At 48.2% G+C, this 23,265-nt stretch overlaps 1 protein-coding gene across 3 annotated transcripts in view; it reads left to right on the forward strand.

The window, feature by feature from the left end:
- Nucleotides 1-23,265, forward strand: part of TNS3 (tensin 3) — a 246,418-nt gene that overhangs the window by 170,570 nt on the left and 52,583 nt on the right. For all 3 annotated transcript variants that reach the window (XM_057731401.1, XM_057731399.1, XM_057731400.1), the window contains 3 exons: nucleotides 9,403-9,566; nucleotides 10,509-10,635; nucleotides 10,723-10,806. In XM_057731401.1, the coding sequence (XP_057587384.1) occupies nucleotides 9,403-9,566; nucleotides 10,509-10,635; nucleotides 10,723-10,806 (375 nt within the window). The remainder of the gene's footprint in view (nucleotides 1-9,402; nucleotides 9,567-10,508; nucleotides 10,636-10,722; nucleotides 10,807-23,265) is intronic.

A 23,265-nucleotide genomic window follows, 5' to 3' on the forward strand; every position in this document is an offset into this window, starting at 1 on the left:
AATAGCCTAAGGGTGCTTCACCTTGCAGCGGCCCACATAGAAGACAAAGGTCATGTTCTAGGAGGTCATGAGTTTCCACCTACTTGTCAGAGCAGGCGTTTGCCACCTGGCTGCACAGGGCACTCACCCGGGAACTTGACAAAATGCAGGCTCTGAAAGAGCCCACGCAGCTCCCGCCTCCAGAAGATCTGGTTGAGTTGGCCTGAGTCGTGGCTTGGGGGTCAGAATTATTTTACATGCTTCCCACTTGTGTAACTCCAGTGTGAATCCAGGGTTGAGACCAGCCCTGGTTCTTGAGCTTGTTTGTGTATTGGAAACCTGGGAGTTTAAAAAAAAATGCTGACACCTGGCCTCACTCCTGCAGGTTGTGACTTCATAGGTAAGGGGTGAGGCCCGAGCGTCAGCATTTTTAGTGTGGTTCTAATGTGCGGCCGTGTTTGAGAACCACTGTCACACGTTCGTGTTTCCTCTTGGGCCCGTGTCCCAGTCACCTGGAAGCTGACCCACCGTTCGTCCAGGCAGGAGGACTTCCACCTGCTACAGATAGAACTTCGAGGACGGGTGGGCCTCCTGTGCCAGGGCTCTGGGCAGTGACTCCCTGTGCTGACCCCCCCACAGGTCTAAGCTTTATTTGAGCAGGCAGAGTGGGGGCTGTGACCCCACCTTGCTGGTTCTCAGGTTCGTCTTTAATAGGATCAGATAGTCACCTGGATAAATCTAAATCTGCTTTTTCTCCCCCTAGCACAGTACAAGGAAAATATAAGTTTGCTCTGTTACCTACGACCATGTGTTTGCACTGTATTGCGTAATTGGGATTTCACAGTATTTAGGTGCAGAGTAGCCAAGGGGCTTCTGGCTTTTTAAAATACAGTTTTCTAGTGATCTGAGAAAGTCACCTCTTGCACCTCCGTTGCCTCAGTGGTAAATTGGCAATCACAGTGCCACCTCCCTAGTTAGGCTGAATTTAGTCCCAGGTGCTAAGTGCTTGGCGGGCACCCCACAGTCTTGGCCTGAAACCCCCACTTCTCCAGGGCTCAGTGGGGGTATCCGAGTGCCCCTGAATGAGGACTGGCTCTCCTGTTCTGTCCTCAGCATCCCCTGAATTTTCCTGCACAGACCCCATGCCACTTTCTTGTGAGCAGTGTAAGGTTGCACTGCCCGGCCCCGATCCCAGCAGGGCTCCCTCCCTCTAAGTGGCCTGAATGACCGAATGACCAAGCCTTGTTTGTCTCTCAGGCTCAGCAAGCTCCTCCGTCCCATAGTGAAGCTGAGCCCCACCCCCCAGGTCTGGCCTGCGCTGAGGTGGAGCCTCAAACAGCCAGATGCACTCAGGCTTAGCACATGTTATTTCTGTGTCCTTACTCCGGCTCCGCCTGTGGATAAAGTGAATTGTTAAAGACCTGAGATTCTCAGGTCTCTGGAGGTGGCAGTGAGGGGGGCACCTGGGGACACCGGCCCCCCTTTGCAGCCTGAGTAGGTGGGTCCTGAGGCCTGGAGTGCGTCGTGTTCGGCAGCAGGAGGAAAGGAGAGGGGTCTGAAGACATCTGACTGCCCAGTGTAGGGACTGGCCAGGAGTGGGTGTCTGGTTGTGCGGCCATTGTAGACCATGTCCCAGTGCCACATGTTGGTGGAAAAAGCAGACCCTGAGGACGAGACTGGCAGGCAGCATTCTGTAAAGGAAAAGCGGCTCCTGCCCTGACCCTCCACAGAGACCTTGGCTGAGAATGTGAGCGGGGCTTGTGTGGGATGTGCAGGTCACTGGGGACTGTCAGCAACTCCGTGGACCTAGGTTGCCATGGTTTCTGCACTGAACCCTGCCGCTTCTGTGGTGGGTGGTAGGGAGGGCGGTGAAGTCCCGGGGCCTTTTCTAGTGGCTACACCTGGGCCGGGCAGGGCAGGGACAGGGGCACCGGCTCCAGCTGCCCTTTGCCTGAGGAAGGCCCCAGAAGGGGGTGATTTGCTGAGCTACCCGCAGGGCCCCAGCCGGCACAGGCACAGAGCTTTAGTGCAGCGACTGTGTCCTGCTTTCACTCAGTCTCCTTCTTCTTCTTCATCTTCTTCTTTTTTTTTTTTTGGCTGCTTTGGGGCTGCACTGGGTCTTCTTTGCTGCACGTGGGCTTTCTCTAGTTGTGGCGAGTGGGGGCTACTCTTCGTTGCAGTGCATGGGCTTCTCATTGCGGTGGCTTCTCTTGTTGTGGAGCACAGGCTAGTTGTGGCTCGAGGGCTCCAGAGCGCAGGCTCCGTGGTTGTGGCGCACGGGCTTAGTTACTCCATAGCTGTGGGATCTTCCTGGCCCAGGGATCGAACCTGTGTCCCCTGCATTGGCAGGCGGATTCTTAGCCACTACACCACCAGGGAAGTCCTGCTTCTTCCTCTTTTCTTGGATTTAATTTTTCTACGGAAAAGGAAAAATATGGTCATGGCCAGATTTGTTCTTTAATATAGTTCAGAGTATGGATTTGAAGTATTTCGTTATTTAACTCATCAAGTGAAATGGAATCAAGGCCCTCCCTTGGGAGGGTGGGCAGCCTGTCTCCGGCCGTTGCATTGTTCGATGACTCAAGGGGTGTGAACCCGCGCTGAGCGGTACTCACATCCCAACCTTGCATGCATCCTGGTCCTGCTCTCTAAATTAAGGTAACTTGTGCAAGTCCTCTGCGCTTATTGGTGCAGAAAGCCGCCTTTCACAGGATTGTCTCTGCGTCTGTTGAGAAGGTCCAGCCACCACACACGGCAGACTTATCAGAAGATAAGTTTATTAATCAAACAAACACCAAACACGTTTGTGTTTGTGGATCTTCACATAGAAACTAAACACAGGGACAGACCTCAGGGATATTGCAGGTTGGGCTCCAGACCATCGTCATAAAGCAAATATCACTGCCATAAAGTGACTCACACAGATATTTTTGGTTTCCCAGTGCATATAAAAGTTATGTTTACGCTGTCCTGTAGTGTTACGTGTACAATAGCATTATGTCTAAAAAAACAGTGTACATGCCTTAATTTCAAAATACAAAACAAAAAAGTAATTCTAATAGTAATATCAAAGACCACTGATTACAAATTACCATAACAAAGGTAATAATAACGAAAAAGTTTCAAATATGAGAATTACCAAGATGGGGCACAGAGATGTGAAGTGAACAAATGCTGTGGGACGGTGGTGCTGATAGACTTGCTTGATGCAGGGTTGACACAAACCTTCAATGTGTAAAAAAACAGTATCTGGGAAGTGCAATAAAATGAGGTGTGCCTGTACTAGTACAGAGTTAAGTTCTACTAGAATTAGAACTGGTAGAGAAGGACTCGGGAAAGCCTGGATAGGCAACTCAGAGTTCTACAAAATGTGTAGAAAACTTCTTCTTCTTAAAGATGATCTGGATCTTGTTTTCCTAATTTTAAAAGTAAGACCTATTATTAGTGAAAACTTCAGAAGATATATTGGGTTGGCGAAGAAGTTTGTTTGATTCCATAAGATGTTACGGAAAACCTAAACAAACTTTTTGGCCAACCCAATAGATATTTTTTTAAAAAAGTATTAACAGTGCCTAGAGTTCCACAACCCAGAGACAGCCTTTTGTGAACATTTTGTTACATTTTCTTATTTTTAAAAATCAACATGAAATCACAGACGTAATGCCACATGCTTACGTTTCCGTGCTGCTTTTTTCCACTTAATGTTTTAGCGTGTTCACATTCCATCAAACAGGATTTTCAGTGACTGCGCGAATCTTCCATTGGGGCGTTTGGTGGCTGCAGGTTTCACATTTGGTACTAGCTGTGGGCTCACGTCCTGCACTGGCTTCGGCTGCACTGTCTCATTGCGCCTGAACCGGCCTATGATGCTTGTCCTCATTTCTTCCCCGAGACGGCTGTGGCACTGTCCCGCGGGCACGGAGGCAGAGCCACCCCGCGCTTGGCCAGAGGTGGCCTGCGGGAGCGGGCCTGGGAGCCAGCGTCTGGCAGCCGGTGGGCCTGGGGTAAGATGCACTTTGCCCAGCCTCACGTCCACCCTCAGACCAGCAATTCTCAGACAGGAAAGGCCTTAAAACCTGCCTCTTCCTCCCTTTTGTGCAGGCTGCTCTGTACTCACCCCTCTGGGAACTACACCCCCGCCAGGTTCCCCACCCCACCCTATGTTTTTACTCAAATGCAAAAGGGGGAGTTTCCAAAGATGGTAAGGAATAAGCCATTCTGAATCTGAAATTCACTTGAGGGGTAGAAGGATTTGAGAAATGAAGCGGGTGTCAACTGCCCCTTGGCGCGTGTGCAGCAGGAAGGGTCCCCGATCTCAGCCGGTGTCCCTTCTGTCACCCGAGTTAGTCACGAGTGATCATTTAGGTACCGACAGCATCACTGGGCTGTGTGGGTGGGCCCGTGCCTCCCAGGCCCGGGGGCCACCGTCTGCTCTGAGAAGCCTTTTTGAAGAGGGAGGGGATGTTGTCTCTTCCTGACTGACCCACCTCTCACTTGGCACAGGTGGGCAAGGACAAGCAGCCCCAGAGGAGTGGAGTTTTTTGTTGCCATCTTTTGTTTTGTTTTGTTGGTTGTGTTGGGTCTTCGTTGCTGCATGAGGCCTTTCTCTAGTTGCAGCGAGCGGGGGCTACTCTTTGCTGTGGCTCGTGGGCTTCTCATTGTGGTGGCTTGTCTTGTTGCGGAGCACGGGCTCTAGGAGCATGGGCTTCAGTAGTTGCAGCACACGGGCTCTAGGGTTCACGGCTTCAGTAGCTGTGGCGCACGGGCTTAGTTGCTCTGAGGCATGTGGAATCTCCCCGGACCAGGGATTGAACCCGTGTCCCCTGCATTGGCAGGCAGATTCTTAACCGCTGCGCCACCAGGGAAGTCCCAAGGAGTGGAGTTTTCAGTGGTGGGTTTTCGGTCAGCTCCACGGGACCACAAACCCGTCTGTAACTTGCTGTGTGTGGTAGGGCAGGTCTCAACCCAAGACCCCATTTTCCTTATCTGTAAAAAAAGATGCAGTACACCGCCTTAATTTTGTGGTTATGGGATCTTCTGAGTGAGCGCATGTGCCCAGGCCTGACTGTTGTAGGGGAGCCTGACTCTGCTTCCTACTTTCCTCCCTTTGTCACCGCCCCCACCACGACCAGGGGCAGAGGTGGGCGCCTGTGGGCACATCCCGGCACCGCGGCTACACCACGCACCCTGCCTCGTTTCTCCAGGAGTGTCACACGGGGGTGGGGATGGTGCTGGAGACCCTCCTGTCGACACTGCCGTCTGAGAGGAGGGCAGGGTCTGTCGCCCCGGGAGGCCTGGCCTCTTGATGACCGTGGTGCTTGTGTCCTTTTGCCTCTCTGGGAAGGGAAGACACACTCTGCGGGGCGAGTGCTGCCTTTGTACAGGTACAGCCTGGAAATGGGGTCCCCTGACCCCCACACTGTCAGCGTGGGCCAGACCCATCCTGGCGCAGACCCTTGGTGTCCGCCTGTGACCACCCTCTCGCAGGCCGGGGAGTGGTGATGTATTGATCTGTGGTTATTGAAGGATGAAATCCAGAACTGCTGAACCTGATGTCCTATTACTTAGGGTCAGTGAAGGCTCTCCTGGTGGTATTTGATACTAAGAACACTTCACAGGCGAGATTTTTAAGTGAAGAATAGTCTGTTATCTTCATTGGCACCTGAGCGAGAGAACGTCAAGAAATGGTTGCAAACCGCTGTGTTCCATAAGGACATTTCTGGGGCCGCTCACAGATGCTGTCTCATGGCCTCATCTGGGGGAAGCCAGGGCTGAGGCCACACATGGCTCCGAATCAGCTAAAATGACAGACTGAGTTAGTTCCCCAGCTACTCTGAAACAGGAGTATTACAGGAAACCTGAAGAGAGGTTTTAAAAGTCTAATTAACATAGCATTGTAAATCAACTATACTTCAATTGAAAAAAAATCTGAGTTTCCTGCTCTGGAACTACCTTCTCAGTTCTGCATATGCCCTCTTGGGCCCTGGTCCCACCTGGTCCCACCTGGAGATGTTTTTACAGCCATGCCCTTGCAGTACATCCTTGAGGCTGTGCTGGCTGGTTTTTGTACACAAGACCATAGGTGGAATGGGGCCCCAGTTCCCAAAGCTCTCTGGTTCAAAGGTCAGGGCTGAGGTCACAGGGCATTGAAGTCTGCATGCAGGTTGCCTTCCCCAGGCCAGGGGCAGGCTCTCGGGGAGCACGCCCACACCCTCTGCATGTCTCTGGGGCTTCAGGCCACGCAGCGTGTTTGGGGTGATGGCAGTGTGTCGTTTATTATGCTGCCTGTTGAACAGAAGTTGTCTTCCTGTCCCCAGATCCCCTGTCCGGAAGGCTTTGGAGCTGCGTGGCCTCTGGATCTCTCGGCTCTGATGGGCTACAGGTGTCAGTTAAAGGGCCACTGAGCCCCCAGAGCAGGATTTGGGAGGAGGCGTTTCTCTGGATAAGGTGCTCTGTGCTCTCTGTAATCCCTGCATCTTTGGAGGAGGGCGTTGGCGCTCCCCCTCTCAGGGCAGCCAGGCTTGCACGGGCTCCTCCTGTCTCCACTGTGCACCTTTACTGCCCAGTGACAGCACACAAGCCCGTGCCTGTGTTCCAATCCGCCGTGGGGCCAGCCTCCCCCTGCGGCCTCACACCTCCTGGCGCTCTCTCCCTCGGTGGCTGCAGGTGCCCGTCTAGGGGCAGGTGTGTGGCATCGGGGGCCAGTCCGGCAGCTCAGGTCTCGTGGAGGGCGGGAGCCCGAGGAGGGAGCAGGAAGAGGACCATGGGATGGCAGTGGTGCTGTGTGAGTGTGCGTGTGTTAAACGTATTTTATTTCATCCTCACCCCAGTTTTTCTCTGCAGGGGAGAAAAGAGAGCAAGCATTGTGCTCATTTTTCACATAATGAAACAGGGGCTGGAGGATGACCTATAGCTGATCCTCTAGCTGGTGAGGGTGGACTTGAGCCTCCAAATTCCAAGCCCTAATGCCCTCTCTTCTTGCCCCTCCAGGCCGGGTCTTAGGGGGTGGCTGTTGGAAACAGAGGGAGGATGTCAGGAGGGGTGGAAGGATTCTGGGAGGGGCTGGCCCCTCGGAGACCAGGTTTAGATCTCGCCTGCTGGGTCACCAGCAGAATGGCACTGAGCAGATGTCCTCCCATGTGACACGGAGGGCTGTGCCAGGCTGGCCTTTGTCCGGGGAAGGGACCCTCAGGTAGCTGGAGGGTTGGGGGGAGGACCCTCAAAGGAGTCCCGCTCCTCTCCTCACTGGACACAGCTGCTGAATGTTCTCTCTCTGTGGACGGGGCCTCCCTTTATGTGGCAGCCTTTGAATTCCACGCAGCTTCTGAAAGGCCCTGCTGAGGGAGGGGCACTGGGCTTATCAGGGTGCTCTTGTGACAGCACGTTCACAGCCACGGGCAGGGTCTCTCCAGATGAACCCCTTGTGCGTTGGCGACTTAAACCCCACCTTTAAATGCAGTGTCATTGTGACCCTCCCAGTTGTAGGGATTATGTAGCTTAAATAGGAACTGTAGGGGAAACCCGTATGATGTCTGAATTTTCAGAGGACGTCATCGATAGAAACATTGCCATCCTAATAGCCTGCTGCAGGTTTCCCAAACCACCAGTCGTGAGATTCCGCAGACCGGTGGCAGCCCCTGACCCCACCTCCATCCGCCATAAATTGAGTCTTGGTTGGGGCAAGGCTGAGGATCGGTGACGTTTCTTACACTGGACAGTGGCGCAGTGAATGCTGACTGTTGGTGCTTGCATTAAGCTTTTCCCCCCCACAATTCCTTTTTGTTAAGAGTCACGCTGTCACATGCAGGGCCCTCAGCCGGCCCTGAACCTCTGCAGGTAGTATGACTTGCGGGGCATTCCGGCCCTGACGGGGGCGGGGGCACAGAGCTTTTACACAGCTCTGGCATGCGAGGTCCCTCCCTGCTCAGCCGCTGTAGGTCACATCCAGCCTGTTCCTATCCCAGAGCCCTGGGTGTCATCCTGGTGCCTGGTCCTGCCCAGAAGCCGGTTCTGGAAGGAGTAGGCTGGCTCGCATGAGCTGCTGGTTTCTGGGGCTGCTTCCTCTCTGCCCTGTGAGTCTGAAGATGCCCCTGGGTTTCACGTCCACGTGCAGCAGCCCTCGTGGCTCTGCTGAGCAACAGTGTGGACCGGTGATGAAATACAAAGTATCTTTGACACTTTGAGATAAAAAGTGTACAGCTTAACAATTCTGGTATCCCTATAGGTGTACACTAGGATTGGGCAAATAAGCAAATAGATGATTCATAGTGGTAAAAAAGAACAGATAAAAATTTTTTTAAAGATGCAGCACAACATATAAAGAAGGTGACGATTTGTGTAGGCGAATGGATATATATACATGTTTGTGACTCAGAATTTCTGTGTCTCTGGTCTAAGTGGCTGTTACCTCTTTGGTGGCTGTAAAGTAGGGTGCAAACACTTTCACCCCAAAGTTGACCACAGATGCCCTGAGAACAGAAGATGGATTATGCAGGCAGATGTCTCGGACTAAGTCCCAGGGCCTGCAGCCACTGGGGGCCCCACCCTGGCTTCTTTCAAGCTTGACCGCCACCAAGAATCTTGCTCACTCAGTGAGGGGGAAGAAGCCTTGCTCCTGGGTCGCAGCCTTTCTCTGTCCCTTGTGCTTCCTGAGCACGTACTGTGTGCCGGGCAGAGTTCTAGACCCTGGGGAACCAGCCAGGCATGATTCCCTAGTGGAGCTGACTCTGGGAGAAACAGACAGGACGTGGACAACGGTCCGTTCACACAGTAACAGGACGAGCCTCGGGAGGGTCACGCTGGGTGGAAGAAGTCAGACACCAAAGGATGTGGAGTGTGATTCCATGGACGTGAAGCGTCCAGAATGGGCAAATCTATAGGGGTGGAAAGTGGATTAGTGGTTGTCAGGGACTGGGGGCTGGGAACGGGGAGTGAATTCTTAATGGCGGCAGGGTTTCGTCTTGGGTGATGAAAATGCTCTGGAACTAGAAAAAATAAAACAAAATAAAGAGTGCCTCTGAGAAGTTTTATTTAAAGTCAGTTTTTTGTTTGTTTGTTTGTTTAATGGTTTATTTATTTTTGGCTGCATTGGGTCTTGGTTGCTGCATGCGGGCTTTCTCTAGTTGTGGAGAGCGGGGGCTACTCTTCATTGTGGTGAGTAGTCTTCTCATTGTGGTGGCTTCTCTTGTCGCGGAGCACAGGCTCTAGGGGCTTGGGCTTCAGTAATTGTGGCTCACGGGCTCAGCTGCTCCTTGGCACGTGGGATCTTTCTGGACCAGGGATCGAACCTGTGTCCCCTGCCTTGGCAGGAGGATTCTGAACCACTGCACCAGCAGGGAAGTCCTTAAAGTCAGTTTTAACTGAGGGTCAGTGCTCTCCTCCATAATGAAAGCGCCTGCAGCCCACGTGTCTCTCTCCTAACAGGTGACGAGCCACTGGGCGGAAGATTCCGGAAGCTGAGCCTAGAGCAGTATGACAACGATGTTGGGGAGCAGCCAGCTTTCTCCAAGTGTGGCTGGGCAAAGACCACCAGCACAGAGCAGGCTCCCAGCCTGGCGCCTTTTCTCTCTGCAGACAACACCAAGGAGGTAAACGCACCGCCACTCAGAGCCTGGCCTGAGCCCTGTCCCAAATCCCCAGTTCAGTTCCCCACGTGCCTTCGTCCCTATCTCACAAACACGGTTCCTCCCTGAAGGCAGCTGGTGTAGGGGAGTGCTGGGCGTGCTCTCCCGAGAGAGCCATGCAGGTGTGGCTTGCCCACACGGGTCCTCTGAGCCTCTGTGTTCTGATCTATAGAATGGGGATGAGGGGCTGTGCGTGTGGGTGGGTTGTGAGGATAGAGGTCCTAGAGCTCCATGGGTGGACAGCAGCACCGAAGGGCAAACAGAAGTCATTGCAAAGGACCCCACGTCCCTGATCCAAGGCCTCTTGGGGTCCTCAGGAGGGAAGAGGAAGAAAGTGGATCAGCGTGGATGTGTGCCCCATGGGGAGATCTACAGAGCATCTACAGGGAGGGAGGCTAAAGGCTTTTACTTAGAATTGAAGTAAGGTTGGCAAAGCCCCAAACGAATCCTTTGACATTAGGGTTTCACTTACTCTCAAGGTGGAAAAGTTGGAACCCAGAATACATGAGAAAAGAAAGTCACTTGCCATCCTAACACACACACAGAAGCAGTGTTAATACCTGGAATACATCCTTACAGCCTCTTTTCTATGCCTATGTGTTTAATTCATTGGGTATTTTACACATCTGTGAACACACTACAGGTGACGATTCTTTTGCCCTGCTTTTTTCCCTTAACGCTCGCTTTCCCTCTGCTGCACAAACTCTCTGCCAGCTTCACTTGTGAGCTGTGTACTATTGACCACAAGACACTTCCCTCCACCTTGGCTGTTATTGAAGCTTCTTCCAGTTTTCTGTGGCTGCCTCCTGTCCCTAGTCTCATACGCGGGCTGGGTGAGTGGGGGCCGCGGCCCCCAGCTGTCTGGAGGTGGCCTTCACCTGAACCACCCCCCCTTGCCGATTTCAGGCAGTGATCACCCCGTATCCCCCAGACCTGGATGCGATCAAGGGCAGGATCTTCTCTCCAGCCGACAGTGGCAGTGAGTCCGTCTCTCCCACACCGGCATTTCCTGTGTCTCCAGAAATGCCGTATGGTAAGAAAGAAGCAGAGCTCGCTGTGTGCAATCCCACCCCTTCAGGGAGGAGAGGGGAACAGCTCCTCACTCTGCTTTTTTTTCCAGTGACAAGAAGCCCACGTTATCCTCCGTTCAGCCCACCCGGGCCGCCGATGGGCAGCCCCAGCGGTCTGTACAAAGGAGCGCATGGTAAGAACCCCAGCTCCCTTCCTCTGCTCTGGATGTCCTCTCATGCAGAAATGTGTCCATATGTGTCACCTCTCAGAAATGTGGCTCTGGCTGGGGAAAGTGCAGGGACATGGCTGTGCAGCCCACTGGGGTTAGCCATGGTGTTACATCTCTGCCTGGCATCCTGCAGGCATGCTTCTGTTTTCTTCTGTTCGCTCAGCACTTTCACATCCTGATGGGGAGGGTCATGGTGCTCTCAGCAGCTGAACACGGGTGCTTTTCAACGCCCTGTGACGTTACTTGGAGTTGAAAGAAGAAACTGGAACACCCGACCCACCCTTTTCAGAGAAAGTGGGGGCTGCAGAGAGCAGCGAGCTTCCCGCTCTGAGCGGCACGGCTGCCCTTGCCTGCTGTTCACTCACAGACACCTGTCCTGACTCGCTACACCCTTGGCCTCCGTGGTGGATCTCCTGCTGCCTCCCGGGGCACTTTCCGTACTTGCAGGGTCCAGGTCGCCTGTGCACCGGCTCTGGGGAGGGAGCGTTAACACAGCGGTGGTGGGTTCCTCAGCATCCCTTCCTGGGATGGATGTTCCCCACCTGCCTTGAGAGTCCAGGATGGGCTTGGGCAGGTGGAAAGGGGATGTAGCTCAAGTTGAACGTACCTTCTGTCATTGTGGATTCCTCATGTGGCTGCGTTTCTGCCCTGGGGAAGGTGAGTGGGGGTTCCCACTGCTGCTCATCAGGTGCACTTTTGGGGGAGGGAGAAGCAGACTTCGTGTTTAAATCCTGCCTCTTATGCAGGGGTGGTTGTAGTGATGACAGGTCACTCCACTTTCCCTCTTTCTCCTGAGAAAATGAGATCCGCATGTCATTTAATGGAAGGGCCATTTTTCTTCCAAAGTTTCCTTTATGGTTTTAGGACCGTAGATACTTGCTTTTAGCATAGAATTAAACTGCCCATCTCTCTTAGCAGGTGTGGCTGAAATGAAGGGTAAGAAGAAATGTATGCTGTGTTGGTGCATTTGTTTGTATGTGTAGGAGCACAGCATAAGTGCCTGCATTCCTCTGTGTGTGGTGCACGGACTCAGACACGCGAAGCCATGTGTCTGTTCTTCTACATTTTAATAATTTAGAGAGAAACAGAGGCACATGTCTCCATCTCCACACAGCCCCCTCCTCCCCTCGTCGAGCACGATTAAGGCTAATTTGGATGTATTTAACGGGTTTGGACTAGAGCCCAGCCCTCTGACATGAAATTCAGTCAGATCTCACGACTCCAAGACCAGGTTCATTGGAAACATGCTGGTGACAGCAGTAGATGGTGGATGATAAGCTTGAGGAAGGAAAGTTAAGTACCAGAGAGAAAACCTTCAGACTCACTAGCAGCTCCTGACATGGGCCGCCAGGGCCGTTGTGTGGAGTATCATGAACCCGTCCTGAACTTGACAAAGGCCTGGGGGCCGAACGGTTCGGCGTGCCCAGTGTGGGATCTGGGGCGACTGTCCCGGCCTGGAGCATCAGGCCTGGGGTGGGCGTGAGCTGTGTGAGCCGGCATGTCTGTGTGTGACGATGGGGCCCTGCACAGCCAGTGTGGATTAGGCTTCTGTGAGACCAGCATGCCTAAGTAACGTGTGTGTGCAGATATCCACGTGGAAGAAGTAGGGCTTTGATTTCAAATATAAAAAGCAAACATGTGACGTTGCAGCTGTTTAAAGACACCTTCTGAGTCTTCCAGATTTTCATTTTGGCAGTCTCTGAGGATGTTAGCCCAGGAAGAGCTCAGAGACATGCACACACAGCACTGGCTGGAGGGGCCTCGTGTGCTCTGCACAGTTGCGGGGGGGTGGCTGATCCCTGAGATGCAGCAATGGTGGTGGTGGCTCACACATAGGGACTATGTTCACCCCTCTTCTTCTTTTTTTTTTTTTTTTAAATTTTTAAAATTTTTGGCCGTGTTGGGTTTTTGTTGCTGCACACGGGCTTTCTCTTGTTGCATCAAGTGGGGGCCACTCTTCATTGCAGTGTGTGGACTTCTTATTGTGGTGACATCTCTTGTTGCGGAGCACGGGCTCTAGGCGTGCGGGCTTCAGTAGTTGCGGCACACGGGCTCAGTAGTTGTGGTGCATGGGCTTAGTTGCTCCGAGGCATGTGGGATCTTCCCGGACCAGGGCTCAAACCCCCGTCCCCTGCATTGGCAGGCAGATTCTTAACCGCTGAGCCACCAGGGAAGTCCCCACCCCTTTTCTTTACAACACGATTTCTTCAGTCTTGGGGTCACATCATAGGGGCTTTGGTTCCTTTGGCAGATGAGGAAATCGACACAGGGAAGCTGAGCAGATTGCCTGAGCCGCACAGCCAGCAGTGGCAGAGCCAGGATTCCAAACCCTTAGCCTCACTCCACAGCCAGGGGCTTTTTGTTCCAAACTGTCAGGTTGGACAGGCCTTGTTTTTCACTTTCCTCGTCTAAACTGGTGGTGACAAATTTTCAGTACAGAAAAAGCACATGGAAAGTCTCAGAGGTCCTGGATTTAAGTCCAGCCATGGAATAAGTGGGACTCGTATACTTAATGACCCTCTGACCCTGTCTCCTCATCTACAAATATAGGCAATAACACCTCACTTGTGACCACTCTGCAGTTTCAGGGCAGAGGTACCTAATGCCTGGTTCTGTATCACTTAGAGCTGGATATCAAGTGTGTATAAATGAGAGCAGGGGCTTTAAATTACCATTGGGAAAGTGGCTTTGGCTTCCTGGAAGATAGAGTAGACGTATTTTTCCTTATTTATTCTGCTAAGTACAACTGGGTACACTGGGCAGCAAATAGAAAACAGATGCAGGAAGACTGAGAGGTGGAGAAGAGATGGCAGACTGGCCATGGCCTCAGGACCAGTGGGCCTCAGTGGACCACATCCTGGGCCATAAACAGTCTTCAGCGGATTAAAAAGAATTGACATCATGCAGAGTGTGTTCTCCAATCATAATGGAATCAAACTAGAATTCAGTAGCAGAAAGTAACAGGAAAATCTCCAGACATCTGGAAATGAAATGGCAAACTTGCCAATAATCCATGAATCCACGAGGAAATCTTATGGGAAATCAAAAAACATGTTGAACTGAAGAAAATGAAAATAAAACATTTCAGAAGTGATGGGACAGAGCTGAAGCAGTACTGAGGGGAAAATTTATGACAGTAAATGCATACATTGGAAAAGAGGAAAAGTCTGAAATGAGTAGTTAGAACTCCTGCCTCCAGAATCTAGAAAAAGAAGAGGAAAATAAACCCAAGGTGAGCAGAAGGAAGGAAACACTAAAAGTATAAGCAGAGAGCAGTGCAATTATAAACAGGGAAACAGAAAATAAATGAAAGAGCTGGTTCTTTGAAAAGATCAATGACGTTGACAAACCTCTAGAAAGACTGGCAAAAAAAAAGGCTAGACACAAATTACTAATATCAGGAATGAAATAGGGCTATCGCTGAAGACCCTGCAGATGCCGAAAGGACAATAAGGGAATATTACAGACCACTTATGTAGTGTTTAATGATAAGCACAAACTGTAAACAATGTGAAACAAACCACTTGAATACCCTGTAACTATTAAGGAAGTTGAATTGGTAATTTATTAAACTCCCAAAAGAGAAAGCTCCACTCTCAGATGGTTTCACTGGGGAATTCTACCAAATATATAAAGAAGAATTAACACTAATTCTACACAATCCCTTTCAGAAAACAGATGAGGAGGAAACACATTCCAATTCATTTTTCTGAAGCTAATGTTGCCCCGATACCAAAACCAGACAAAGGCAACAGCAAAAAAGATAACTAAAGACTAATTATCCCTTTTAGACACAAAACTGCTTAACCAAATAGAAGCAAATAGAATTCAGTAATATATAAAAAGAAGTACACTCCATGGCAAAGTGGGACTTATTCCAGGGATGCACGACTGATTCAGTATTTAAAAATCCATCAATATGATGGATTGAGAGGGGCAGAGTCAAGACGGTGGTGTGGGAAGACACGGAGATCACGTCTCTGCACAAATACATCAGTTGCCGGAGGCCGGCGGTGGGCCTGAGGCCCAAGCAGACCGCAGGAACCCTGGAGCAACTGGGTAGGACCTGGGGGAAGTCAGGGGGGCGGGGAAGGGGAAGCCATACGGGACTGGTGCCCCTGGGGGTTGGCTGGGTGAGGGGGGAGGGTCCTTCCTAGAGGGACCGTAGGAGGCTGGGGAGATCAGGAAACCACACCTGGGTTTCTCCTGCCCAGGAGGGCCAGGAGGCCTGCTGTGCTCCCCAGTGGGGTCCTCCACCCTCCAAGGCCCCCTCCGGGCTGCCTGGGTCCTGGGGGTGTGGGAAGGAGAGAGGAGGGGTGAGGATGTGGAGAGGCGGACGGGTGGGGGTGGGGGCTTTGAGACTGGGGGCTGAGGAGGCGAGAGGGTGTTTCACCTGTCCTCTCTGCCAGGGAGGCCGACTGGGCTCCCTGCCCTGGTCCTTCACTCTCCTGGGCCTGTCTCCCGCACGAGGGTCCTGGGAGCTTGGGGGGGAGGAGGGGGAGGGAGAGAGGCAGACAGTGGGGGTGGGAAGGGATCTCTCCAGGTCAGAAGAATAGGGGAGGCGCCACCGGGTATTTCTTCTGGGCGGGTCCTCCACCCTCCAAGGCTCCTCCCAGCCATTGGTCCTATAAGTACGGGAGGGAAGCGGTGGGGGAAAAAGAAGAGAGGCGGAAGTGGGGAGGGACCCTCTGGGATCAGAGGATCGGGGGAGGAGCGGAAGACATTTCCGCTGCCAACTGGCCCGGGAAGCCTGCTGGGCTCCCAGGCATGGTCTCTAACTCTCCAGGGTCTCCTCCCAGATGCGTTGAACCCAGGGACGTTGGCGTGTGGCAGGGGAAGAGGAAGAGAGGCAGGCCGGTGGTGGGACATTCCAGGAGCAGAGGACCAGGGGAGGTGCGGAGGACCTTTCCCCTGCCCACTTGGGCCCAGTGGGCCTGCTGGGCTCCCGAGTCCGGTCCCTCAGTCTCTCCAGCTGAGTGGGTGATACAGGCATGGGAGGGAGGGAGGAGAGGAGAAGAGGAAGAGAGCAGACTGGTGGGGGGGCACCTTGCAGGACCGGAGGATCTGCGGGAGCGCTGCGGGAAATCTCCCTACCCACCTGGCACCACGAGGCCTGTTGCGCCCTCAGACCTGGTCTTCGGTCCTCCAGGGGTCCCTCTGGGTCTCACTGGTCCTGGGGGTGTAGAAGGAAAGCAGGGGAAAAGAGGAGGGGTAGGCAGAGGAAGGGGGCTTCTGGGATTGGAGGATCAAGGGAGGCAGAGAAGGTATTTCCCCTGCCCGCTAGCTGTGGGAAGCCTATTAGGCTCACGGACCTGGTCTTTCACACTCCGGGGCCCCCTCCAGCTGCTTGGGACCTAGGAGAGTGGGAGAGCAGGGGAAAGGAGGAGAAGCAGACAGGGACCCTATGAGACTGGGAGATCTGGGGAAGTGCCACAGGTGTTACCCTAGCCCAGTTGGCCCTGGAAAGCCTGTTGGGCGTTAGAGTCTGGTCTCCTGCCTTCCAGTGCCCCCTCCAGCTGTGAGGGTCCTAGGGGAATAGGCGAGAGGGGGTGAGGAAGAAGAGAACCCAAGGGCAGGACCCTCCAAGATTGGAGAACTAGGGGAGGTGCCTAGCATTTCTCCCACCAACTCGGGCCCAGTGAGCCCGCTGGGTACCTGGACCTGGTCCTTTGCCCCCAGGACCAAAGGTTTTCCTGGGCCCCTCTGCCTCATTGGGCCTAAGCCCCATTCTCCACCACCCCCAGGGCCTTTTCTAAGTGTAGGCCCTGCCCATTGCCAAACCCCCACCCACCCCACACACCCCTGCTCTTGTCTAAGCCCTGCCCCCACAGCCAAAGACTTTTCTGGCTTTTTTTCTTTTTTCTTTTTCTTTTTTATTCTTCCCACCTCCCCACTTAGGCTATTGCACTTGTTTTACCTTCCAGTTGTTGCGCCATCTTTTTTTTTTTAATTTTTTCTAACACATCTGTTAGTTTCCTATTATCGTATTCTTTATCTTGCTATTGTTCTACTGTTCTCCTACCTTTTTTTTTTTTTTTAATTTTTTTTAATTTTCCTGCTCTACACAGCTTGTGGGATCTTCATTAACAAGCCCAGGGTCAGGCCTGAGCTCCTGAGGTGGGAGCTCTTGAGTCCAAAACATTCGACTAACAGGGAAACCCAGTTCCCAGGGAACATTCATCACAGTGAGCTCTCCCAGAGGTTCTCACCTCAACACCAAGACCCAGGTATACTCAACAGCCTACAAACTCCACTGCTTGAAACCTCAGGCCAAACACCCAGTGGGACAGGAACACAATCCTGCCCATCCAAAGTCGGGAGAAAATGAGATGACAAAAAATACGTCACAGATAAAGGAACAAGGTAAAAATACACAAGACCAAATAAATGAAAAGGAAATAGGAAGATTGCCTGAAAAAGAATTCAGAGTAATGATAGTAAAGATGATCCAAAATCTCGATAACAAAATAGAGAAAATACAAGAAACAGTTAATAAGGACTCAGAAGAACTAAAGAGCAAACAAACAGTAATAGATAACAAAATACTCTAGATGCTATAAACAGCAGAATAACTGAAGCAGAAGAATGAATAAGTGAGTTGGAAGATTCAATGGGGGAAATAACTGCCACAGAGCAGGAAAAAGAAAAAAGAATAAAAAGAATGGAAGACTCTCTCAGACACCTTGGTGACAACATTAAGTGCACCAACATTCGAATTATAGGCATCCCAGGAGAAGCAGAAAAAAAGAAAGGCTCTGAGAAAATATTTGAAGAGGTTATAGTGGAAAACTTCCCCAACATGGGAAAGAAAATAATCAAGTCCAAGAAGCGCAGAGAGTCCCATACAGAATAAACCCAGGGAGAAATACACCGAGGCACATATTAATCAAGCTAACGAAAAGTAAACACAAAAAATATTAAAAGCAGCAAGAGAAAAGCAACTAATAACATATAAGGGAAAACCCATAAGGATAACAGCTGATCTTTCTGCAGAAACTCTGCAGGCCAGAAAGGGATGACAGGATATACTGAAAGCCCTGAGAGAGAAAAACCTACAGCTAAGAATACTCTACCCAGCAAGAATGTTATTCAGATTTGAAGGAGAAATCAAAGCTTTACAGACAAGCAAAAGTTAAGAGAATTCAGCACCACCAAACCAGCCTTACCACAATTGCTAAAGGAACTTTTCTAAGCAGGAAGCACAGAGATGGAAAAGACCTACAAAAACAAACCCAAAACAATTGAGAAAATGGTAATAGGAACATACATGTCAATAATCACCTTAAATATAAATGGATTAAATGCTGCAACCAAAAGACACAGACTGGCTGAATGGATACAAAAACAAGACCCTTCTATATGCTGTCTACAAGAAACCCACTTCAGACCAAGGGATACATATAGACTGAAAGTAAGGGGATGCAAAAAGATATTCCATGCAAATAGAAGTCAAAAGAAAGCTGGAGTAGCAATACTCATATCAGACGAATTAGACTTTAAGACTATTACAAGAGACAAGGAAGGACACTACATAACGCTCAAGGGATCCATCCAAGAAGAACCTATAACAATTGTAAATATCTATACACCCAACATAGGAGCACCTTAATACATAAGGCAAATGCTAACAGCCATAAAAGGGGATATTGACAGTAACACAATAATAGTAGGAGACTTTAACACCCCACTTACATCAATGGACAGATCATCCAAACAGAAAATAAATAAGGACGCACAAGCTTTAAAGGACACATTAGACCATCTCGACTTAATTGATATTTATGGGACATTCCATCCAAAACTACAGAATACACTTTCTTCTTAAGTGCACACAGAACATTCTCCAGGATAGATCACATCTTGGGTTACAAATCAAGCCTCAGTAAATTCAAAAAAATTGAAATCGTATCAAGCATCTTCTCTGACCACAACGCCATGAGACTAGATATCAGTTACCTTAAAAAAACTGTAAAAAATACAAACACATGGAGACTAAACAAAACGCTAATTAACAACCAAGAATCACTAAAAACATCAAATAGGAAATCAAAAAATACCTAGAAACAAATGACAATGAAAACACAAAAACCCAACACCTATGGGATGCAGCAAAAGCAGTTCTAAGAGGGAAGTTTATAGCAATACAGTCCTACTTCAAGAAACAAGAAAAATATTGAATAAACAACCTAACCTTACACCTAAAACAGTTAGAGAAAGAAGAACGAAAAAAAACCCCAAAGTGAGCAGGAGGAAAGAAATCAAAGATCAGATCAGAAATAAATGAAAAAGAAATGAAGGAAACAGTAGCAAAGATCAGTAAAACTAAAAGCTGGTTCTTTGAGAAGATAAACAAAATTGATAAACCATTAGCCAAACTTATCAGGAAAAAAAGGAAGAAGATGCAAATCAACAAAATTAGAAATGAAAAAGGAGAAGTAACAACTGACACTGCAAGAAATACAAAAGATTATGAGAGACTACTACAAGCAACTATATGCCAATAAATTGGATACCCTGGAAGAAACGGATAAATTCTTAGAAAAGTACAAGCTTCCAAGATTGCACCAGGAAGAAATAGAAGATATGAATAGACCAATCACAAGTACGGAAATTGAGACGGTGATTAAAAATCTCCCAACAAACAAAAGTCCAGGGCCAGATGGCTTCACAGGCAAATTCTATCAAACATTTCGAGAAGAGCTAACACCTATCTTTCTCAAACTCTTCCAAAATATAGCAGAAGGAGAAACACTCCCAAACTCATTCTATGAGGCCACCATCACCCTGATACCAAAACTAGACAAAGATACTACAAAAAAAGAAAATGACAGGCCAATATCACTGATGAATGTAGATGCAAAAATCCTCAACAAAATACTAGCTAACAGAATGCAACAGCACATTAAAAAGATCATACACCATGATCAAGTGGGGTTTATCCCTGGAATGCAAGCATTCTTCAATATATGCAAATCAATCAATGTGGTACACCATATTAACAAATTGAAGAATAAAAACCATATGATAGTCTCAATAGATGCAGAAAAAGCTTTGGACGAAATTCAACATCCATTTATGATAAAAACTCTCCAGAAAATGGATATAGAAGGAAATTACCTCAACATAATAAAAGCCATATATGACAAACCAAAAGCCAGCCTCGTTCTAAATGGTGAAAATCTGAAAACATTCCCTCCAAGAACAGGAACAAGACAAGGGTGTCCTCTTTCACCATTATTATTCAACATAGTTTTGGAAGTTTTAGCCACAGCAATCAGAGAAGAAAATGAAATAAAAGAAATCCAAATGGGAAAAGAAGAAGTAAAATTGTCACTCTTTGCAGATGACATGATATTATACATAGAAAACCCTAAAGATTCTACCAGAAAACTGCTAGCACTAATTGATCAATTTAGTAAAGTAGCAGGATACAAAATTAATGCACAGAAATCTCTTGCATTCCTATACACTAACAACGAAAGAGCAGAAAGAGAAATTAAGGAAACTGTCCCATTCACCACTGCAACAAAAAGAATAAAATACCTAGGAATAAACCTGCCTAAGGAGGCAAAAGACCTGGATGCAGAAAAGTATAAGACACTGATGAAAGTAATCAGAGATGATACAAACAGATGGAGGGACATACCATGTTCTTGAATTGGAAGAATCAATATTGTGAAAGTGACTATCTTACCCAAAGCAATTTACAGATTCAACACAATCTGTATCAAATTAGCAATGGCTTTTTTCACAGAATTAGAACAAGAAATCTTACAATTTGCATGGAAATTCAAAAGACCCCGAATATCCAAAGAAATCTTAAAATGGAAAGACAGAGTTGGTGGAATTAGGCTTCCTGACTTCAAACTATACTACAAGGCTACAGTGATCAAAACAGTATGGTACTGGCACAAAAATAGAAAGGTAGATCAATGGAACAGAATAGAGAACTCAGAGGTGAACCCAAGCACATATGGGCACCTTACCTTTGACAAAGGAGGCAAGAATATACAATGGAAAAAAGACATCCTCTTCAATAAGTGGTGCTGGGAAAATTGAATAGCAACCTGTAAAAGAATGAAATTAGAGCACTTCCTAACACCATACAGAAAAATAAACTCCAAATGGATTAAAGATCTAAATGTAAGGCCAGACACTATAAAACTCCTAGAGGAAAACATAGGCAGAACACTCTATGACATACGTCAAAGCAAGATCCTTTTTGAGTCACCTAGAATAAAGGAAATAAAATCAAGAATAAACAAATGGGACCTAATGAAACTTAAAAGCTTTTGCACAGTGAAAGAAACCATAAACAAGGCAAGAAGACAACTCTCAGAATGGGAGGAAATACTCACCAATGAAGCAACAGACAAAGGATTAATCTCCAAAATATACAAGCAGCTCATGCAGCTTAATACCAAAAAAGCAAAGAACCCAATCCACAAACGGGCAGATGACCTAAATAGACATTTCTCCAAAGAAGACATACAGATGGTCAACAAACACATGAAAAGATGCTCAACATCACTAATCATTAGAGAAATGCAAGACAAAGCCACGATGAGGTATCACCTCACACCAGTCTGAATGGCTATCATAAAACATATACAAACAGTAAATGTTGGAGAGGGTGTGGAGATAAGGGAAACCTGCTGCACTGTTGGTTGGAGTGTAAGCTGGTACAGCCCCTATGGAAAACAGTTTGGAGGTTCCTTAAAGAACTAAAAATGGAAATACTGTATGACCCAGTCAGTAATCCCACTCCTGGGCATATACCCAAAGAAAACCATAATCCAAAAAGAAACATGTATCATTATGTTCATAGCAGCACTATTTACAATAGCCAGGACATGGAAGCAACGTAAATGCCCATCAACAGATGAATGGATAAAGAAGATGTGGCACATATGTACAATGGAGTATTACTCAGCCATAATAAGGAATGAAATTCAACTATTTGTAATGAGGTGGATAGACCTAGAGACTGTCATACAGAGCAAAGTAAGGCAGAAAGAGAAAAACAAATACTGTATGCTAACTCATATATATGTATCTGAAGAAACGGTACTGATAAATCCAGTGACAAGGCAAGAGTGGAGATGCAGATGTAGAGAATGGACTTGAGGACATGGGGCTGGGGTGGGGGACGAAGGGGAAGCTGGGATGAAGTGAGAGAGTAGCATAGACCTAGATACACTACCAACTGTAAAAAAGATGGCTAGTGGGAAGGTGCTGTGTAACAAAGGGAGATCAACTCGATGATGGGTGATGCCTTAGAGGGCCAGGACAGGGAGGGTTGGAGGGAGTTGCGGGAGGGAGGGAATATGGGGATATATGTATAAATACAGCTGATTCACTTTGGTGTACCTCAAAAGCTGGTACAAGAGTGTTAAGCAATTATATTCCAATAAAGAGCTTAAGAAAAAAAAAAAATCCATCAATTCAATCCACTGTATTAGCTGGATAAAGAAGAAAAATCCTATGATATCAATAAATGCAAAAGAAGAATTTCACGAAATTCACACTCATTCATGACTAAAAACCCCAGCAAAACAGAACTTCCTCAACCTAATAAAAAGTATCTACAAAAGCCCTACAGCTAACACCACTCTTTTTCACGCAAGAGAAGGAAATAAAAGATAACAGACTGAAAGGGAAGAAATAAAACTGTCCCCTTTGGCAGATGTCACGAATGTCCTTGCTGAAAATTCTAAGGTATCTATTAAAAAAACTCCCAGAACAAATAAGTGAATTTAGCAAGGTTATGGGATACAAGATAAGCACTCAGAAATCAATTATATTTTATATGGCAGCAACAAACATGTAGAAACCTAAATTAAAAATATGATGTCATTTATAGTAGATCAAAACTGAAGTACTAGCATGTAAAACTAACAAAACATGTACAAGACTTTTATGCTGAAGACTACAGTGTTGATGAAAGAAAAGAATATCTGAATAAATGAAGAGACATGTTCATGGGCTGGAAAACTCAACCTGGTAAAGGTGTCGATTATTCCCAAATCGGTACATAGTTTTAACACAATTCCTATCAAACTCCTAACAAGTTTTTTTTTATAGCTCTGGATAAGATAATTCTAACATTTACATGGAAAGGCAAAGGAACTAGAGTAGCTGAAACAATTTTGAAAAAGAATAAAGGGGGAAGAATGGGTTTGTCTGATTTATAGATTTATTATATAGCTTCAGTAACCAAGACTGTGTAGTGGTGTTGGAGGGATAGACACAGAAACCAATAGAAAACCCAAAAATAGACTCATACGAATATGCCCAATTGATTTTTTTTTTGAAAAAGACGCAAAAGTAAGTCAACAAAGGAAAGATAGCATTTTCAACAAATAATTCTGGAGCAAGTGGGCACCCAGAGTCCAAAAAAAAAAGAACATTAACCAAAGTCTC

This window comes from Hippopotamus amphibius, chromosome 4, assembly GCF_030028045.1.
Source record: "Hippopotamus amphibius kiboko isolate mHipAmp2 chromosome 4, mHipAmp2.hap2, whole genome shotgun sequence".
Classification (NCBI taxonomy): Eukaryota; Metazoa; Chordata; class Mammalia; order Artiodactyla; family Hippopotamidae; genus Hippopotamus; species Hippopotamus amphibius.